This window comes from Ictalurus furcatus, chromosome 11 (assembly GCF_023375685.1).
Source record: "Ictalurus furcatus strain D&B chromosome 11, Billie_1.0, whole genome shotgun sequence".
Lineage (NCBI taxonomy): Eukaryota > Metazoa > Chordata > Actinopteri > Siluriformes > Ictaluridae > Ictalurus > Ictalurus furcatus.
In genome coordinates, this window is record NC_071265.1 from 9,027,501 (window position 1) to 9,047,259 (window position 19,759).

Consider the following 19,759-nt stretch of genomic DNA (forward strand, 5'->3'; position numbering starts at 1 on the left):
TATATATATATATATATATATATATATATATATGTGTATATAGTTATATATATATATATATATATATATATATATATATATAGTTATATATGCATGTGTGTGTATGTGTATTTATATGCATGTGTGTGTGTGTGTGTGTATATATATATATGTATGTATGTATGTATGTATGTATGTATGTATGTATGTTTATGCAGAAATGAACAGTGTATTGCAAAGAAAAACACAAGAAGGTTAAACTGTCTTTTAATCTGTTCTGAGTAAAGACTGAGCGAGTTCATGCAGGGTTTGGCTCCAGCTTTAACAATGTAAACGAGATCAGGCAAGTTCAGGGTTCTCACACCAGAGGCAGGTGAGAGTCAAGAAACCCAATCAATACTCCTGACTAAACTCGGGCTCGAACATATCAAAAAGGGTTTCGTCATCATTTCCCTACAAAGGAAATCTTCTGAATAAGTGGTGTAGTTCAGTAGTTTTAACAACTCCTGTCTACTGGGACAAGAGAGTGATTTAAAGTGAGTCACACGGACCCAAGGCCATGGCAGGATGGAAACTGACTCACCTTGTATTTACAACAATATTACAGCAAATAGAAAGTTCACTGAGACAAGTCCGTGGCCCAGACAACCCAAACAAGCACGATCACGTCTACATGAACACGTTATAAAAAGTAAAGTGACTGAAAAGGTTCATTAGGGTGATGCCATAGGAAAAAATAGCATTTGTGTTTTCTTAAACATTTTGGGTTTCTTGAAGTTCCTTTCGTTCTGTAATTCTTTCATAAATTTTTTAATTATATAATTTTCCACCACAAAGTAAAGAGGAAACGTAACGTTTATTTTAGGAATTTGTTTGCACAAAAAAAAATAAATGTTTAAGACAAAATCAGCCAAAATGTTCTCTAGAAATGGTGCTTATAGACTCAGTCAAGATCAAGAACTTTTTCTGGTGCCTTTTTAACGAGTGGATATCGAGGAGTAAAGGCAAAGCTGTTATTCGTGTTTATAGACAGCGACAGGCTTGAGGTTCAGCAGTAAACCCGGCGAAAGCATCGTTTATAAAAGTCAGGCTTTCAGCAGAAAATTGTGCAGTCTAGAAATGTCAAAGCAGCCATGAAAAACAACAAATAAAATGTCTTACGGATTTTCTCTGCCATTTCCCTGTAATAAATACTCAGAAAACATGCAAGTATGGTGTCCAGCAGGTCCACTGAGGTTTGCTGTCTTGTCTGGCAGGGTCAGGGTTCGATTTTTAGGAAGCTCTAAAGTTAATTTAGTGGTTTAATCGGCTCTGTGCAGTTGGCTGGGATGCAGAGTTTTCCTCAGTAAAGGCCACAAGAAGCGATCTCTGGGAAGTGTGGGGTTTTTATGCTTTTGTGGCTCTTCTTCTGTCTTGTTCTCTCTTCTTTTTTGTTTCCTGCTCATTCTTTTCCTGCTCTCTTTGAGGAGTGCATTCTGTTGTCCTGAATGAGTGATGAGTAACAATCCTACTCATGCAGACGCATCCTACATGCCTACATTGTAGGGACACCAAGGTACTTTTTGCACACTTGAGTCATTTTCACAGTTTTCTATGTGCGCTGAGAACAGATCCCAGGTCCTTCTTAAAAGAGTTGTCAGGCATTCGCTTGCTTTCGCATCAAGTGTGGAAGTAATTTGTGATTGGTTCAGCTTGTCACATTACTTCCTGTTTCTGTGATGCAGAGGGAAGCGGAGGATACAGAATGTCGTATTGATGTATACAACCCCAATTCCCAAAAAGTTGGGACGCTGTGTAAAATGTAAATAAAAATCGAATGCAATGATTTGCAAATTTTATAAACCCATATGTTATCCACCATAGAACATAGAAAACATATCAAATGTATAAACTGAGTAAATGTACCATTTTAAGAAAACAAATAAGGTAATTTTGAATTTGATGGCCGCAACACGTGTCGAAAAACGTTGGGACGGGGCAACAAAAGGCTGGAAAAGTAAGTGTTACTAAAAAGAAACAGCTGGAGGAACATTTTGCAACTAATTAGGTTAATTGGTAACGGGTCCGTAACATGATTGGTTATAAAAAGAGTATCTTGGAGAGGCAGAGTCTCTCAGAATTAAGGATGGGATGGAATCTGGATGGAAGCAGATGTTGCTCTAAAACCTGTATACACCTTTCAGCATTGATGCTGCCTTTCCAGATGTGCAAGCTGCCCATTCCATAGGCACTAATGCACCCCATAACATCAGAGATGCAGGCTTTTGAACTGAGCGCTGATAAAAAGCCGGATGATCCCTCTGCTCTTTAGTCCTCTTTACTTTAGAGGACGCAGCGCCCATGGTTCCCAAAAAGAATTTCACATTTCGATTCGTCTGAGCACAGAACAGTTTCCCACTTTGCCTCAGTCCATTTTAACTGAGCTTTGACCCAGAGAAGATGGCAGCGTTTCTGGATCATGTTCACATATGGCTTCTTCTTTGCATGATAGAGCTTTAACCAGCATTTGTGGACGGCACGGTGAACTGTGTTCACAGACAATAAGTTCTGCAGGTGTTTCTGAGCCCATGCAGTGATTTCCATTACAGAATCATGCCTGTTTTTAATGCAGCGCCGCCTGAGTGCCCAAAGATCACGGGCAAGCAGTATTGATTTTCACCCTTGTCCCTTGCGCACAGAGATTCCTCCAGATTCTCAGAATTTTTTCATATTATGTACTGTAGATGAGATGTTCATAGTCTTCACAATTTTACATTGAGGAGCATTACTCTGAAATTGTTCCGCAAATTTTAGACCAGTTTTTCGCAGATTGGTGAACCTCTGCCTATCCTTACTTCTGAAAGAGTCTGCCTCTCTAAGATACTCTTTTTATACCCAATCATGTTACTGACCTGTTGCCTAGAGGTATTCCTGCACGATGTACTGCAGTGCATCTAGAACATGAGTGCTTCACTCTAGTCCAGGTTGGGTTTGTAAGTGGTTCCTTTTCTCTCTCTTCCTCTCGTTCTTCCTCTCCTTTTGTTGCTTTGTTTGTATGAAGGTTTTAAATCTGATCATGCGCGTGTTTTTTTTTTTTTTGTTTGTTTTTGTTTTTTTTGTCAGGCCTGTGTATGTGTCAGCGGTGAGGCCGCAGTCAAAGCATGTGGTGGTGCTCGTCGATCACGGCGCCTCCGTGAGTGAGACACAGCTCCAGATCGCCCGCGACGCCGCTCTCGTCATCCTCAACTCCATCGACGAACATGATAAAGTGAGAAAATCCACACACACAGCTAGAAACGTACATCAGCACTCTGCATGTGTTGTCTTTCTAAGAACAGAATATTTCAGATGTATAATAATGGTGTCCATGAAAATGCAATCTGGAAACGCCCCACATTCTTCTGCTTCCCCAAAGAGCTAGACGGCCAGTTAAGTAAACCCTTCTAGTAAACTAGCCTGTATTTCTTACAGATGGACACGAATGGGATTGCAGTATCGTCATATTCTCAGCTAATTGTTTAACACTAGCCAAACTCGTCCAAATCTGCCATATACCGCAAAAGCCACGATTTAGTTCAACAGTAACTGAGTTAGCCAGCGGCGCCTTATCAAACTCTGCTCATAAATTCTGTGGCAAAAGCTTTCTGTCATTGTCTAATAATTTGCGTATCAAATTGTTAATAGGTTTAAAGTATTTCATGCTTAATTCTGTCTAATAATAATAAGCCTGTTAAAGTTGTCTTGGATATTTGAAATCTTTTCATTGCTTTCGTTTTTATTAAGATATCAAATGTGTTTGTGTTTCTTCTTCTCTAAATCGGACTTCTGTTTTTTCCTCCTCTGCAGATCTCAGTGTTGACGGTGGCTGAAACGGTTCGCTCCTGCTCCTTGGATCAGTGCTACAAGAGCTTCCTGTCTCCTGCCACCAGTGAGACCAAGCGCAAGATGAGCACGTTCATTAACAGCATTAAGTCATCAGACAGTGCTACCCAGCATGCCTTGGGCTTCCAGAAGGCCTTTCAGCTTCTGAGGAACACCAGCAGCATGGGCAGACCCCATAGCAGTAAGACATCTGACATAGCGCGAACCTAGAACCTGAACCGAACCTCTTGGAGCAGGGGTGTCCAATCTTATCCGCAAAGGGCCACACCTGATTCCACCTGTTCAATCAGTTGATCTTGGCTTTCAATAGACTCAGGTGTGGCTTCTTCTTGGTTGGATGGAAAACCTGCACCCACACCGACCCTTTCCGGATAAGATTGGACACTCCTGTCTTAGAGCTTTAGTAATGTTTTCTCAGTTCTTTTAAATCAAGACTGAAGACTTTTCTTTTTGCTGTTGCTTTTAATTAAATCATCAAGGTGTTTGATTTTTATTTATTTTTATATATTTTTAATGAAGTCTTTTTAAATGTCTTTTCTTTTTAAGTGTTGCTTTGTGTTGCTTTAATGTTTTATGTAAAGCACTTTGAATTACCCTGTTGTTGAAAATGTGCTATACAAATAAATTTGCCTTGCCTTGCCCTCGCTCGCTCTCTCTTTCTCAGACACCGATATGGTGATAATCTACCTGTCGTCGGGCGTCACCTCTCGAGACTCCTCGGACCATGAGAAGAAATCCACTCTAAATGTGGTTAAAGAGGAGAATCGGCATCTCAACAACTCCGTAATGATCCTCACCTATGCCCTTATTAACGGTAACACACACTCCAGCCTTTTCTTATCCTCCAGCATGATTTGTAACTTAGACACATTCATCTTAGACATTGATTAGCTTTGACGGCTGTATTTGTGTATGCGTGCATATACATGCTCATACTTCTATAAAAACGTTTTGCTCTGTCCTCACCCTTTCATCTCTCCGGCTCTGTATTTGTGTGTATCATAAGAAAGGCCTCTTCTTTGTCCTCCTCACCTGGCTCTCTCACTCTCTCTCTCACTCTCTCTCTCAGTCTCTGTCTCTGCATGCATTAGCCTGTTATTAACATACATTAGCTGAGTATGAGGTGAATTAAAATGCATGATATCTAAAGGAAGAAAGAGAAAAGCAGCAGAACACATCAAAGGGCACTCAGTGACATGAAAGTGCGCCGAGGGCTTTTTGTGTCGTAGATGACAGAAAATATGATTGGACTTGATTAGCATGGTGGTGTATGAAGAGCAGAATTGTGCTGTAGCTCAGACCGGAACGCCCCGTTGAAATGGAGCGGCAGTTGGAAGTGAATAAAGCTGGGTTCACACTGTATGATTTTGGCCATGATTCGGTTGTCTGAGACCAATTTTGAGAATTCTAAAAGATTCCTACAATCCTAGGATAAAATCTGTAGTCTTTGATCGCTAGTTCGACGTGTTTCCCGACAGACCATGGAAGTTCTGCTGCAGCTCCTACTCCGTACGAGGCTTCTCGCGTGTGTCCGTTTTTTGCGTCTTGACCGTCGTACAGTTTGACATTAATGACAGCTGAGATCCTACAGTGTGACATGGCTTACAGTGGGGATCATGTTCGTACAGTCTGACAAGCAACAGTCACAAAGGACTATTAAAAATCACACAGTGTGCACCCGGCTTAACTCGGAAGACAGTTGGGAGGAAAAAAATTCTAAAACGTCCTATTAAGCCCGTATGTCACTCGGTATGGAATTCATTTATCGCATTAAACATAAACGTTGATCCAAACCCCTTGAACATCCATGTCTAAGCCATGTGCCTTGTTATTAAAAGTGAGCTATCTTGGCCAGTTCCAAATTAATTCACCATACTGACAAAATGCTGGTATAAACATAGAACAGTTACATTTTTAGGCGTTCAGAGAAGTTTTCATGTTTAAAAATGTTCACCAGCTGTTTTTAAAAAATAAATGTCTGTCATGTCATCCACTGACTCATTATGCTAGGATTTTGGGTTGCCAAGTGTATGTCACCCCCCGCTTGATGGGATTTTTGTCTCAGCAATGTTAGCACCTCTGTACAGAGGTGTGAAAATTTGTGGATCCAAGTTGATGATTATTATTTAGTAAAAATGCTAAATGTTTCTCGCACACAGAGGGTGTAACGGGTCTGAAGGAGTTGGCATTTATGCGCGACCTGGCCGAGCAGAACTCTGCGAAATACAGCGTTTTGGATCGTACCGCGCTCCCTGTCGTGAAGGGCAGCATGATGGTGCTGAACCAGCTCAGCAACCTGGAGACCAGCGTGGGCCGTTTCTACATCAACCTGCCCAACCGCATGATCGACGTGGCCTCCTTCAGCCTGCCCTACGCTGATCAGATGGGTGATAGTGAGTTAGAACACAACCTGTGCTGTGTCTCATTTTTACAGTGATTAAACTCTTAGAATTGCACCACACACACTATGACTACTGTACATCATCTTGGTAACATTAATCCAAATATAAAATTCCTGCTTATTATTATTACTGGTAGCAGTAGTAGTCCTAGCATTTCCAGTCAAATGTTTAAAGGATCATGAAACACCCCTCTTTCAGCTCAAGTCTACCTCTCAATGTTTTTAAAAATGCAGCTTAAACGGGCGTGGATGGCTGTGCAAAGAAGGGACGGGGAGTGGGCGTGGCAGGGAAAGGCAGGGGAGGGGGGCTAGCCTTCAGAACACTCCGAATAAAGATGGATAGTGACAGGATAGTTTGCAGATGAGGCAGAGGACTTCTCTCCTCCTGAATCCCCAGGGCTAAATGGAGACACAATAGATAGTGGTGCAGGTCCTCTGCCCTGTCTGTTTGAACCATTAGCCCCTGGCATGACTATGGAGGAAAAGCGAGTTTGCCCTTTTAGGGAGGGGCGAAAGTGCACCACTGTAAAGAAAAACGGGGCGCGGTTTTTAAAAAGATAAAATGAGTACGAATGCGGCACAATAATCGCTTCATCTCGATTATGTTGTTTTCATAATCGTCGGAGACCATAATCGAAATGGAACATACGATTAATCACACAGCCCTTAAACATGGTGCTTTAAACCCACTGAGCCACTTGAGAAGAAGTGCTCATTTGAATTGGGGTTGTCAGTTCAAGAAGCTTGACCCTCTGTATTGACCCTGTGTTCACTGCATTAACAAACCCTCCAGAGATTTTATGCCTCAGAGTATCCAAGAGGCTACGAAGTCACAGTCATTATTGCTTTAGCGTAAAGAGTCACGGAACACTAAACTGCATTTTCTGATTATTTTATCAGAGGTGGTCATATCGCACATCATAAAAGACAACGTTAGCATCCATAAATTTTAATTGCGGGAGAAAACTGGTTCATTAATTATTCACGACAGCACCCTAACCCTCTTCCTCCTCTGCCTTGCCCTGCCACGCCCACTCCCACTCCCCTCCCTTCTTCTCACAGCCATCCATGCCCATTTAAGTTGCCTTTTTCAAAAACATTGAGAGGTACACTTGAGCTGAAAAGGGGGTCGGGGAGGGTTCATGGCCCTTCAATAACTAAGATGCTAAGGAGAACCGTTTTTCTTTTATTTCCCCTAGGCTTCATTATGACAGTCAGCCGGCCATGCTACTTTGGGAACCTGCTGCTTGGAGTTGTGGGAGTGGATGTGAACCTCGCTTATATCCTTGAGGACGTCACCTACTACCAGGACTCTCTGGCCTCTTACACCTTCCTCATAGATAACAAAGGTAACAACACTGATATGGTGGTGGGGTTCAGTTATTTTGCAGCAGTATTTTTAAGCAAATTAACTTGTGCAACCTCCTGGACTAACTAATTAATTACCTCTTGAGCACTAATTTGGGAGCAACAACTTTGGATGTATGGCCCTGTCATACATTCTGCAGTAGAACAGCTTTTGTTTCTTTATAACGGTTTACCTGCATATGGTGCTCACTCAAGGGTCTGTTGGGTCAATTGAACAGTCCATTAGAGAAAAGAATCTGCTTCAAAAATCCAGGCTCTATGCTAACGTGACTTCCTTCACAGTGTTTATTTAAGGCAGAGGTTCTCAACCTTTTGTAACTAAAGCCCCGATCCACCCCTCCCACTCCCCTCCGAGCCTCCCCTATCATGTGGCAAACCCAAATAAAAGCGAGATAAAAATAAAATAAAATATATATGTATACATACATACATACATAAAACCTAATCTATAATCTGTTTTGATAGATAGTTACATAGATTTTTTTTGTTTTTGTACTTTAATTACTTTTCATAACTTCTATGATTTTTTAAAATAACTTTTATGACTTTTATAAAACTATATATCGGACAGGTATGGAACATGAATGATCAAAAATGTTTCTGAACACTAGAACTACTTTGAACAAGCGAACTAGGCTGTAATAACGTGGACTATTTTACATTTAAATCATGTTGCAGTCCATTCGTCTTGCATTCTAAAAACATTCGTATACGAATAATGTAAATTGGGACGAAGGGCACGTCTCATTATCCATGACATTGTTAAATCAATCAGTGGGACACCTGCGCTTGCTTCTTTTTACATTCATGTCTATGTCAGCTGCCATGCGATCACCGGGATGTGCTGCTCCGGCTCTCGGCCTCTCACTGAACAGAGCAGACACAGAGAGAGGTGTGAGTGCAGCGAGAAAGCAAGACCTCGCGCTTGCAGGACAGTACTGGTGACATTTGGAAAGTCGCTAAAGTTTGTCCAAAAAGTCGCTAGGTGCTTTTTTTTGTTGCAAAAAAGTCGCTAAAGGAGTCTGAAAAGTCGCAACACTGTTCTGCACTGACAGCGAGATAAAAGACAGGCTAAGCTCCGCCTCTCCCCAGCAAAAAGAAAATACAGAGGGAGAGAGAACGTGGGGTTTTTCATTTATGCACATTCTATTTGAAAAGCTATAAAATACACAGAGTACACAAATGATGCCCTGTCTGTGTGTGTGTGTTGGTTTTTTTTTCTTGAAAACAATTTGTGCCCCTCTGGATGAGATCCACTGAATTAAGGAATATAACACAGCAGGCCGTGTGCTGCTGTAGACAACGATCAGCGACAGTGTGCTGCGATTCCTATAACAGCATGTCTCAAAGTGTTCTATCACACTTCTACCACAGCAGTTTGCCAGCACTAACAATTTTATTTATTAATGAACCATACATTATTCTTTTTATCAGTTACATGTTTTCTCTGGTACAGAGTTGGTTCCTGTTATCCCTTCCTGTATGTTATAGCAGCTATAAACAGTTATTCCCTTACCAGTATCTCTCTTTTTTTTATTATTATTATTATTATTTTTTAATTCTCTTGATGTTAATAGGACAACAAAATGCAGCTTGTCATTTTACCAAGAAACCACAATTCCCTGTTCTGAAGTCTTTCCTGTGGTGGAAAACCTCCAGTGACATCTTTACCTCTGGCTGTTAAAGCCTTAAAAGCAAAAGAAAATCTTCTTGATAGAAAATGTCAACAATCACGCATTTTTATGTGCTCTGCTGCATAGTGTTTGTGGCAGATTAGCGCCGACTAAGTTATCGTTTAAAAATGCATTTGTAATAATCATCGCTGAGTTCTTGGATCCCTAAATCGACAAGTTTCCAGATTTAGGATGAACTAAATAACAAGCTAAGGTGAATAAATGAGCAAAAATAAGTGGTGCTTATTAGTGTTCAATCTCATTTCCTCTAACGAAGCATGTGATCTCTTGAGGAAACTGAAGCACCGCTCTCCGGGTGAGAGGATGCTGCACCTGCCGTCTCCAGCTGCTCACTAAATGCACTGTGAACCATAGCCAAGGCACGGCGCTGAGGATTAAAAGCCCCTTTATCAAGCGGCGTGTTGTGGTTTAACGTTGTCAGATTCATGGTTTATTGCCACGTGTTTCGAGAATGTCGCAGGGATTCAAATACAATAAATCTCCTACGTGTGAACAGTATTTCTACATGCAGCACGCAATAAACTTCTCGAAATAGCATCGTACAAAGAGAAATGTCGCGAACTCGTCGTGTAGAAGACAGTGAAGAATGTGTCCTGACGTGACTAGAACTAGTGCAAATTATATAGGTGTCATAAGATAATGACTGTATGATGAGTGTCTATGTAGTTTTACCGGTTGAACCTCTTATGGCTTCCAAAGCATTTTGCCTTTTGTCTAGAACGTAAGAGGACATTTAGAAACAGGGTGGTACTCTGCAAGTATGAGTATATACAGAGGTACCGGGATCTATGTTGTAAAAGCCGTACCGTTTGCTATTTTCGACGCCCTGCTACAGCAATGCAGGAGACACTCGAGAACCAGGTTTTTTCGGCTTTTCCTAATAAAGCAACATTCAGAACAAATGCGAGTGTGGTTGAGACAGTAGAAAAGACAGTTTATGAAGGTGAAAGGATGCAAGATGTGAAAGATGGATACATTTGCAGTTTCGGGGGGGGGGGGGGGGGGGGGGGGTTGTGTATACTTATTATTAACAAGAGGTACATCCCAAATCTCATTCTCATGCACTATTCTACGTCATTTTGAAGTATAAATAATGTGAGTAGTGTGTTCACACTGAAAATTCCACCAAGAAGAAGTGCCCGGATGATGCGCTTATTTAAGCGAAAAAAACGACGTGTGGAATGTTGCTCATTTTATGAACTCTCTCTCTGTGCAAAAATGCCAAATTCGGATCTTAATGAAGTTATGGCTACAGTTGTGGAGATTGTTCATTGCTCATAATTAAGCGATCGTCCCTCACGCACCGCCAGTTCCAGTCCCTTCTCGAAGGAAATGGACTGCACGTACACAGATATTCCTCGATAAGGTGGCTAAGCTGTGGTAAGGTTTTGGAGAGGTTTCGTTGGCTGCTTTGACAGTATTGAAGCCTTCCTGCCTGAAAAAGACCAAGTCTACCCTGAACTTGAAGATGAGATGTGGGTTTTGAAACTTTTATGTTTCTCACTCATATCACAGGCCACTTCAATGAGCTAAATGTCCGACTTCAGCGTGCAGAAAGCACAAAGCTTTGAACTAGGCTCGCTGTGATTGCCGGTGTTTGGGCCGCACATCGATTACATCATTTGCCAGTAGCGGCACCGCCCCCACCGCCGTTTTGCCTTTTTATAATAATAAAAATCATTTATTTCAGTTAGAGGACGGACGCTACAATTAAAAACTGAACTTGAGCCGACTGAATAATAATGATCCCACCGTTCGAGCAGCTGCCGCCCCCGAATTGCTGTTATTCGACCTCGAAAGTGAAATGCGCTCAGCCACAGGCATTCATAAGCAAGGTTCAAAAATGTTGCTGTTATGTATATGAATAGTTTAAATCTATTGAACAATTTATATTGTGATGTAATTAAACGTTAATGCTGATACGGCACATTGGAAAAACATTCATTGGCACATCTCGTATAAAGGTTTCCGACCCCCGGAATAGTGTATAGTACGTCGTTTGGGACACAACTAAGACTTTACCTTAGGACTATTTGCCTCCACCTTGCACATCTGGTGGAGGAAATCGAATGACTTTGACTTTGATTTTTGTGGTATTGATTTTCCTTTCTGCCTGCTAAGATTTTCTAGTTAGCAATGTTGACACCTCTGTGTACAACAAAGCAATAAATAAACCAGTATGAAAATTGCACAAAAATAATAATAATAATAATAATAATGGGGTGGCGGTGTGAGCTGTGATGGAAATCCTCAGGCAGCACATTTGACTAATATGAAAATTGTTTTACTAGACTACTGTCATTTTACTAGAATTCAAGCCTGTCAAGATATTCACATTTAAATAACTGTTCTCGAGACTAGTGGGTAATTATTGTAATGAGTTTTACATGAATCTCCTGGATTATTTTGTCAGGTTTCACCCTCATGCACCCGTCTCTGACTCGTCCGTACCTGATGACCGAAGCCCCTCTACACACAGACATCATCCACTACGAGAATATCCCCGGATTTGCCGCCGTTCGCCAAAACATCCTCAGGTGAGTGACCGCTTCAGGATTAAAGCAGTTTGTAACATAACTATCAAAAGGTGGAGGGACCCTTTTTATCGAAGGCTATAGGATGATTAATGGCACGTATTGTTCTGTGTCAGTTTGCCTCTGGGGAGCCAGGTGATCTCTGTACCCATCAACTCGTCTCTGTCCTGGCATGTGAATCGTCTGCGAGACCCGAGCCGTGACGCCTACAACGTCAGCTACGCTTGGAAACTGGTATAGAAACTTCTGCCAACTTTGTGTTCTTCACACCATGCACTACTTCTTTTTTCTTTTTTTTCTTTTTTCTTTTCTCCGTTTACTTTATATGACATTCCAGTCAGGTTAGAAGGGGAAGAAACTATGGAGCTCAATCCTTAGGCTAGCTACTTTCCCACATAACTATATTTAAGTACTTTTACAACTTTTCCCAGCATGCACTTTTTCCACAAGGCTCCAGCTTCATTTATGGCACTCACTCTGTGCATTTTGTCCAGTTAACCTAAATTGGTAGGCTTGGCAAAAATATAAATCTTCGTTTTCAGCCATGTCTGCATTTCTCAGCTGTCCAACAGAGTCGTCATGAGCAATCAAACAATTATTTATTTATTTATTTATTTTTTAAACCTGTACTGTTTTTGTTGTTGTACCCAACTTATACTAACTCCTCTCTAACACGGTTTTTGGCTTGATCGTATTCTTTGACCCTGACCTGTTTGTACTTGGATGAAGATATGTTTTTGATGGAACCTATGACGAATAACAGTGTCTGCCAGATGATATGAATGTACATTTAAGTACGACATAAAGTAAAAACATATTTCAGTTGCTATGTTGAACCACTTACCTTACTGACCCTGTCTTCCTCCACCAAGTGTTTCATATGCAGAGGAATGCCTTTGGGTCTTATTGCCAGAACACGTTTATCAGACGAGCTGACTGTATTATGAGCGCCAGTGGGGTTTTTATTTATTATTCTGGCTCAGAATAAAAACTTTTTTGAAATTTATTTAAAAAGTAATCATGTTTCCCATTAAAGTGACTTTACTTCTTCTCAACTAGAGTTTGTGATCTCAGTGTGTGTACTACACTCTGTAAATGCACGAACATAGAAGTAGGATACTTTAATATTAGGTCGTCTGACCTAACTTGTCCCATCGGTGCCAACACTCCAGGGGACACTATGTAACACACATCAGATTTTACATAAGCATCAAAAGATTTGTCATGCAAATGTTTTCACACTATTCTCATTGCTTTTTTTTTTAATCTTTTTTTTGTTTGTTTTTTTGCGTTGTGTAGGTGCAGGACACGTCATTCATCCTGTGCATAGTGTACGTTCAGCCTGAGATCCCCGTGAAGCAGTTGAAGAACCTGAACACAGCTCCCAGCAGTAAGCTCTTGTACCACCGGCTCGACCTGCTGGGTCAACCCAGCTCCTGCCTGCACTTCAAACAGCTCGCTACCGTGGGTAAGCAGCCTGAGACCTGAAACCACACGGTTACTTGGATTTCGGCCGGTCACCAAACCCATTCTGTGCGTGAAAGTGGTGTAGAGTGTAGGCACATGTGGTATTGATTTCCTCATAAAAGCTGGGTGAATAATTTAATGGTGTAGAACAATTAAAAAAAGCTGACTGTCATTACATAGATGGGTTACACAACACTGTTTCTGTACGAACTAACAATTAGTCATGTAAAGTATAAAACACTTCAGGACATGGCGTAATAGGAAAAAGTCATCAACGACACGGTGGTGTGAGCCGTTTCTTTTATTACCTCTTACACCAATAGCAATTTGCCAACAATTACACTGTTTATTTTTTTAAAGAATGACGCATCATACTTTTTATCCATTTATAGTTACATTTAAAATTGTCAAACATCAGCGAAACAAGTCATCACGTATGCTGTAGCAGCTATAAACAGTTGTTCCATCACCAGCATCTCTCTTTTTTTTTTTCTTTTCTTTTTCTTTTTTATTCTTCTCTAACTTTAAGTTAATAAGACTTTTTTTTTTCTTTCCATGGTGGAAAACGTACGCTCGAAGCACCGATACCGGTGCCTCCTTCCATAAATGTTCGTCTCCTTACAGAGAACTTTACTATATCGATGATTAGATGTTTGTTAAATCATTTTTCGATTACATGGAGTGTCCACCGTACGAGGTTCCCACGAACGAGCTGTTACTATAGAGACAACACCGTTAGAACCGGCGTATTAGTATAAACCTGTGGTTTGAATTACAGTCGGAGATGCTGTTGTAGAAAATGAATCACCTTCTAACCAATCAGATTCAAGGGTTTAAGAGCACTGTGGTCTAAAGACCAACTTAATGTTAAACCATTTCATTAGTGCCGAAAGTTGTTTTTTTTTTCCTAAACATCGAAGTTGATCAACCGAACGTACTGAAATTAAACTCGATAGGTATTCATATCTAAAAATAATTTTGGTTCTCCTTATAAGCTACATAGCTGAGATAGAGAAGGTCCTTTTCTATTCTAAAGCCAGCCTTTTCCCCATTTATGCTTTCTGTAAATTCATCAAATTGTGAATTTCACAACAGTTAATAATGCTGTTATGTTATTCTTTTCATAACAAGCTAATGATAAAATGCCAAAATGAACAGTGGAAAGCACTGAAACAGAATCAGTGTGCTATTCATTTTTACAGTATATAGATATAAGAAGGGACGTTCCGGGTCATATTTGCACATTTAGCAAAATAATATAATCTCATTCATGTTACTGAATATCATTGGCGTGCATGGATGATTACATCATTCCGTGAAAGCCGTTTAAAGTGCGTTTGTCTCCACAGAGAGCCCAGCCGTGATGTTATCAGCCGGCAGTTTCTCCTCTCCTTACGAGCACCTGAGTCAGCCAGAGACCAAGCGCATGGTGGAGCACTACACAGCCTACCTGAGTGATAACACACGCCTCATAGCCAACCCTGGCCTGAAGGTACACATACACACAGCTCAATGCCAACCCGAGCCTGAAGTTACACACAAACATGTTCTTAGTTACACATCACTGTCTCCTGAGTGACAGCGCACACGTCATTACCGAATCCAGGCCTGGAGGTACACAAACACACACTGCAAAAAAAAAACTGGCGAGATGGACTGAAAGAAGGTTCGTGTGAAATTCTTTGGGACTGTATTTGTATTTTTGCATGACAGCTGGAATGTGGTTGCTTTTTATGATTTGAAATTATTTCCAAACACCAAAGCGTGATGAGACACGCCTCAGCCACCCCCAGGCCGGAAGAAAAACACACACCCTGCTGCCTGAATTGGACACCGCCGCAGTCCAGTTTATGCCAGGACCCGCATACACACTAGAAATTTGCTAAATAGGTGTGTCCCTAGAACACTGGCGACTGCAAAAGTCCCCAGTTTTGGTAGAGTTCACAATTTAACTATACATAGCATTGCAGCTGTCTGGTTTCGTCAGTGTTATAAATACAATCCAGCTTTTCTAAATGAATGCAGGGGTAATAAAAACAACTAAAAATCAAGTTTTACCCACTGATAGTTTGTGTTCGGCCTGTCTTGCTTGCCAGCCTCTGAGCTGGTTGCTAGCAAGCTAGCTAACTTGCAGAGTATAAAAAGTAAAGCGCAAAAGTACCATCTAATCCAGCCTCCTGACTGAGTGTGTACCACTGCCTCTTTTTATCAAGTAAATTATAGTCCAGTTGGAAAGTATTATCTAAAATCTCATGGCTTCAAACTGCAAAAGTTAACACCTCCTCCTTCATTTTTGGATCTTTTGCACTGCGATACAAACAATAACCTTTACCTTCAGAGGTCAGTAAAGCCAAGGGAGGCAAGGGTGTTACTGGTCAGCGATGCTAATTTGACTTTATCGAAGTTTATCGATTTTGTCCACCATGAAGCCACCAGTTATGGAGAATTTCAATCAAGTAGTCGCAGTAGTAACTCCGATGATGTGTTCTTAACTCGGGCCTGAACACTCCACACTTTGGCCACCTAAATTCCTTCCCTGTTTTCTTCTCTTTCTTTCAATAATTGCACAGATTTGATGGAACCCAACTCTCAGTATCTTCTTTTTTTTCTTCTTCTTCTTCCCTAGTCATCTGTCAGGAACGATGTGATGGCGACCAGTCACGTGACGGACGAATGGCTGAGTCTTATGGAGCTGAGCAGCTTGAACTGCTACATTGTGCGCCGTTACATAGCAACGCCCAATGGGGTGCTGCGGATTTACCCCGGCTCGCTGATGGACAAAGCCTTTGACCCCACCAGGAGACAATGGTGAGATTAGGGCCTGAGGGCACAGGTCTCCATGCTCTAACACAGCACCAAAAGCCTTCCAGACTCCCTGGGAGCTGGTGATGAACAGCAGACTAAAGAGTATTGGCCTCTTGTACACTGCTCCTCTTAATGCTATTTTCTCTGCAGATGTAAACCTGAGGTTTTTAAGTTTCTCACAGTTTTAATATTCAGATTTACCTCTGTCCAGTCCTGATCACAGGGAATTAATATAATGAGTCAAATATGCAGCTCAAAGCTATCCTTGGCATTACTATAAGGTCACTGAATGGAGTATGGAAGCCATTTTTTAATTTTAATTGACTGATTTGACATTTGACCTTCTGCTGTTATAGGTATCTGCATGCTGTGGCCAATCCTGGTTTGATCACTTTCACCGGACCGTACCTCGATGTTGGTGGAGCCGGCTATGTGGTCACCATCAGCCACACCATCCACGCCTCTAGGTGAGGGAATGCATTATTTAAAGAGGATATGAAGGCATATGAATCAGAATCAGAACGGACATTTATCGGCCAAGGAATATTCCCTCATGCAGAATTTAATTTGACAGTTGCTCACATTGATACATAATAAAAATAGAAATGTAAGGTGTGTGTATATGGCTGTTTGGAAGATGTGGGTAGTTTAGATATACAGTGTCCTCCACTAATATTGGCACCTTTGGTAAATATGAACGAAGAAGGCTGTGAAAAATTGTCTTTATTGATCAACCTTTTGATCTTTTGTTCAAAAAATTGCATCCTCTTCATAGTGCGTTGAGACGATATAGACAACCGTCCTCTTACAGCTTGATTCATAACATTTCCAGTTGACTGGAACTTCTTAATTATTGCCCTGATGGTGGAAATGGGCATTTTCAGTGCCTGTGCTATTTTCTTATAGCCACTTCCCATTTTGTGAAGCTCAACAACCTTTTCCCACACATCACAGCTATATTCCTTGGTCTTACCCATTGTTACGAATGACTAAGAGAATTTGGCCTGTGTGTTACCTCATATTTATACCTCTGTGACACAGGAAGTCATGGTTGAACAATTTCCTGTTCCTAGTCACCCAGGTGTACTAAAAATGTAAAATATCAATGGGAATATACTTCAAATATATTTTTTTCATATGAATTCGTAGGGGTGCCAATAATTGTTGCACACCTATATTTAATAAAGATGTGTGTGTATGTGTGATATATATATATATATATATATATATATATATATATATATATATATATATATATATTATAGATCTTGTGTTGTGCTTGCAATTGTTTGATATCCATGAGAACAGTATTTTTGTGATTTTTTTTTTTTTTTTTTTAACAGAAGATTGAAACATTAAAGACAATTTTTCACAGCCTTTCATATTTACCAAGGGTGCCAATATTAGTGATTATATAAAGGTTTTCCCTTCCGCTCCACTGCCTTTGTTGGAAACTCAATACTGCTCATCATCATGTGAACACCATCCTCACAGTGAAGCATGGTGGTGGTAGCATCATGTCGTGTGGATACTTTTTTCTTCGTTAGGTACACTGTGTAAAAAATATCAGGTACCCGATGCAGACATATCCCACAAGTCTTGTAGATATAATTGTTCAACCAAATATTGTTCCATTGGGGGGCTGAATAGTTACGCAACCAACCAATGTCTGCTATTTTTTGTTATCATGAAAATATTTAGCACATTCATTCCCCCCCCTCCCCCCCCAACAATGAGTAATTACTGCAGGACAGGATTTCCTAACCCAGGTGTGTAATACATCCATCCCATCTCCTTTCTCATCTTCAATTTCTTTCCTCTTGCATCTAGCTCTCAGATGGCCCCAGGCTATGCAGTAGCAGTAATGGGCATCGACTTTACTCTGCGCTACTTCTATAAAGTCCTGCTGGATTTACTGCCCATCTGCAACCAGGACAGGGGAAATAAAATCCGGTAAGCATGTCCCAACCTCTTTCATCATCTCTCTCCCTCTCTCTCTTTCAGACTGCCAAAATCTAGCTCTATGCCTCTCTGTGAGCTCCAGGGAAATTGGCCAGAGGCTCTCTAAAACTCCTTTTTTTTATGTGAATCTAATCAGATTTGCCTGTATTTGAAAAGCAGCATTCACACAGTACACTCTTTACCCTCCCCCCCTTCTTTTTTTTCTGAGGCAAATTGTGTGGTTAGAGAGAAGCATAATTGTTCTCAGAGTCTGGGGGGAAAAAAAAGTGAGAGGAGAAAACAAAATTAGATGAAAAATGGTGGATAAAGTTCAAGGAATAATTACAAGAGCTGTGTTTAAAAGGAGAGAAAGATGCGAGGTGATGAGAAACACAAAAGGAGATAAGCTGATTATGAGCACATTCCAGACACATCCTGTTCAGTTTGGTGCCAGCGCTCCTCTTTTCTCCTCTCTTTCCTCTACCTCTCTTTTTTCCCTCCTAAATGTTTGTGCACTCCCCCTTCCCTCTCTCACTCTCTCTCTCTCTCTCACTCTCTCTCTCTCTCTCTCTCTCTCTCTCTCTCTCTCTCTGTCTGTCTGTCTTTTTCGCTTTCTCTTTCTTGGTCTTCTCATGCTTCAGAAGGGGTCAGGCCTCAGTGTTCTCAGTGTTCTGAGTGCCAGAGCCATTAAACAGGATTAGCTGAGTGGAATGGCTCAGTCTGGCATGCACAATAGTGAGGACTATTCTGAGCTACCTCACGGATCTGAGCTTTTCTAAAGAAAGTGGAACACACCCCTTGCACCCGGGCCTTTGGACACTTGCATTCCTTCCTTTTAGTATATCCGTGAGCCTAATGTTTTCACAATACACGCTATTATTCCTCCGCTGGTAAAAATGCGGCGCTGTAAGCTTTTTTCACTGTTTGTGTCACCGAGCTTTATGAATGAGAAATGGAATCTTATATACACAGATTTGTTGTGTGTTTATACCAGTATTTAATCAGAAAACAGAAATCCTCACCAGTGGGCAGGGTTATAAATAGAGATAGTGATATTGATTTTTCATAACAGATACCGATCATTTGCACGTTTATGTGCCTGATAACCGAAAGCAGCCTGATATTTAACCGATATTTATTTATTATTTGGATTCTGGTTTTTTTAATACATTCATAACACCACCATTGAACTGAACAAACCATTTATTTATTTATTTTTTACAACAATTTTGTCAATTTCACTTCCTCCTTGCATACAAAACAAAAACTCTTATTTATACATCAATAAATATAGGGGTTTGAAAGAGTGCAAAAAAACTAAAACAATAAAGTGCACTGTTACTAAAGTGTCTTTATGTATATAATATGTATGTGTGTGTGTATGTATGTATGTGTGTGTGTAGGTGTGTGTATGTATGTGTATATATATATATATATATATATATATATATATATATATATATATATATATATATATATATATATATATATATATATATATATATGCATGCATACATATATACACACGTGTGTATGTATATGTGTGTGTGTGTGTGTATGTGTATATATATATATATATATATATATATATATATATATATATATATATATATATATATAAACACACACACATATATATAAATATAAATGCTTCGATGAGGTAAACATCGTGACTCCTTGAGTGTCTCTTTCTCTATTTCCCATGATTC

General features: G+C 40.4%; 1 protein-coding gene across 1 annotated transcript in view; it reads left to right on the forward strand.

Moving 5' to 3' along the window:
- The window catches only part of cachd1 (cache domain containing 1), a 99,332-nt gene that overhangs the window by 65,053 nt on the left and 14,520 nt on the right, over positions 1-19,759 (forward strand). Inside the window, exons 6-17 of the mRNA XM_053635765.1 lie at positions 3,082-3,226; positions 3,805-4,021; positions 4,505-4,654; positions 6,000-6,233; positions 7,441-7,590; positions 11,717-11,840; positions 11,954-12,071; positions 13,137-13,305; positions 14,654-14,796; positions 15,931-16,112; positions 16,466-16,576; positions 17,940-18,062. Coding sequence (XP_053491740.1) covers positions 3,082-3,226; positions 3,805-4,021; positions 4,505-4,654; positions 6,000-6,233; positions 7,441-7,590; positions 11,717-11,840; positions 11,954-12,071; positions 13,137-13,305; positions 14,654-14,796; positions 15,931-16,112; positions 16,466-16,576; positions 17,940-18,062 — 1,866 coding nt within the window. The remainder of the gene's footprint in view (positions 1-3,081; positions 3,227-3,804; positions 4,022-4,504; positions 4,655-5,999; positions 6,234-7,440; positions 7,591-11,716; positions 11,841-11,953; positions 12,072-13,136; positions 13,306-14,653; positions 14,797-15,930; positions 16,113-16,465; positions 16,577-17,939; positions 18,063-19,759) is intronic.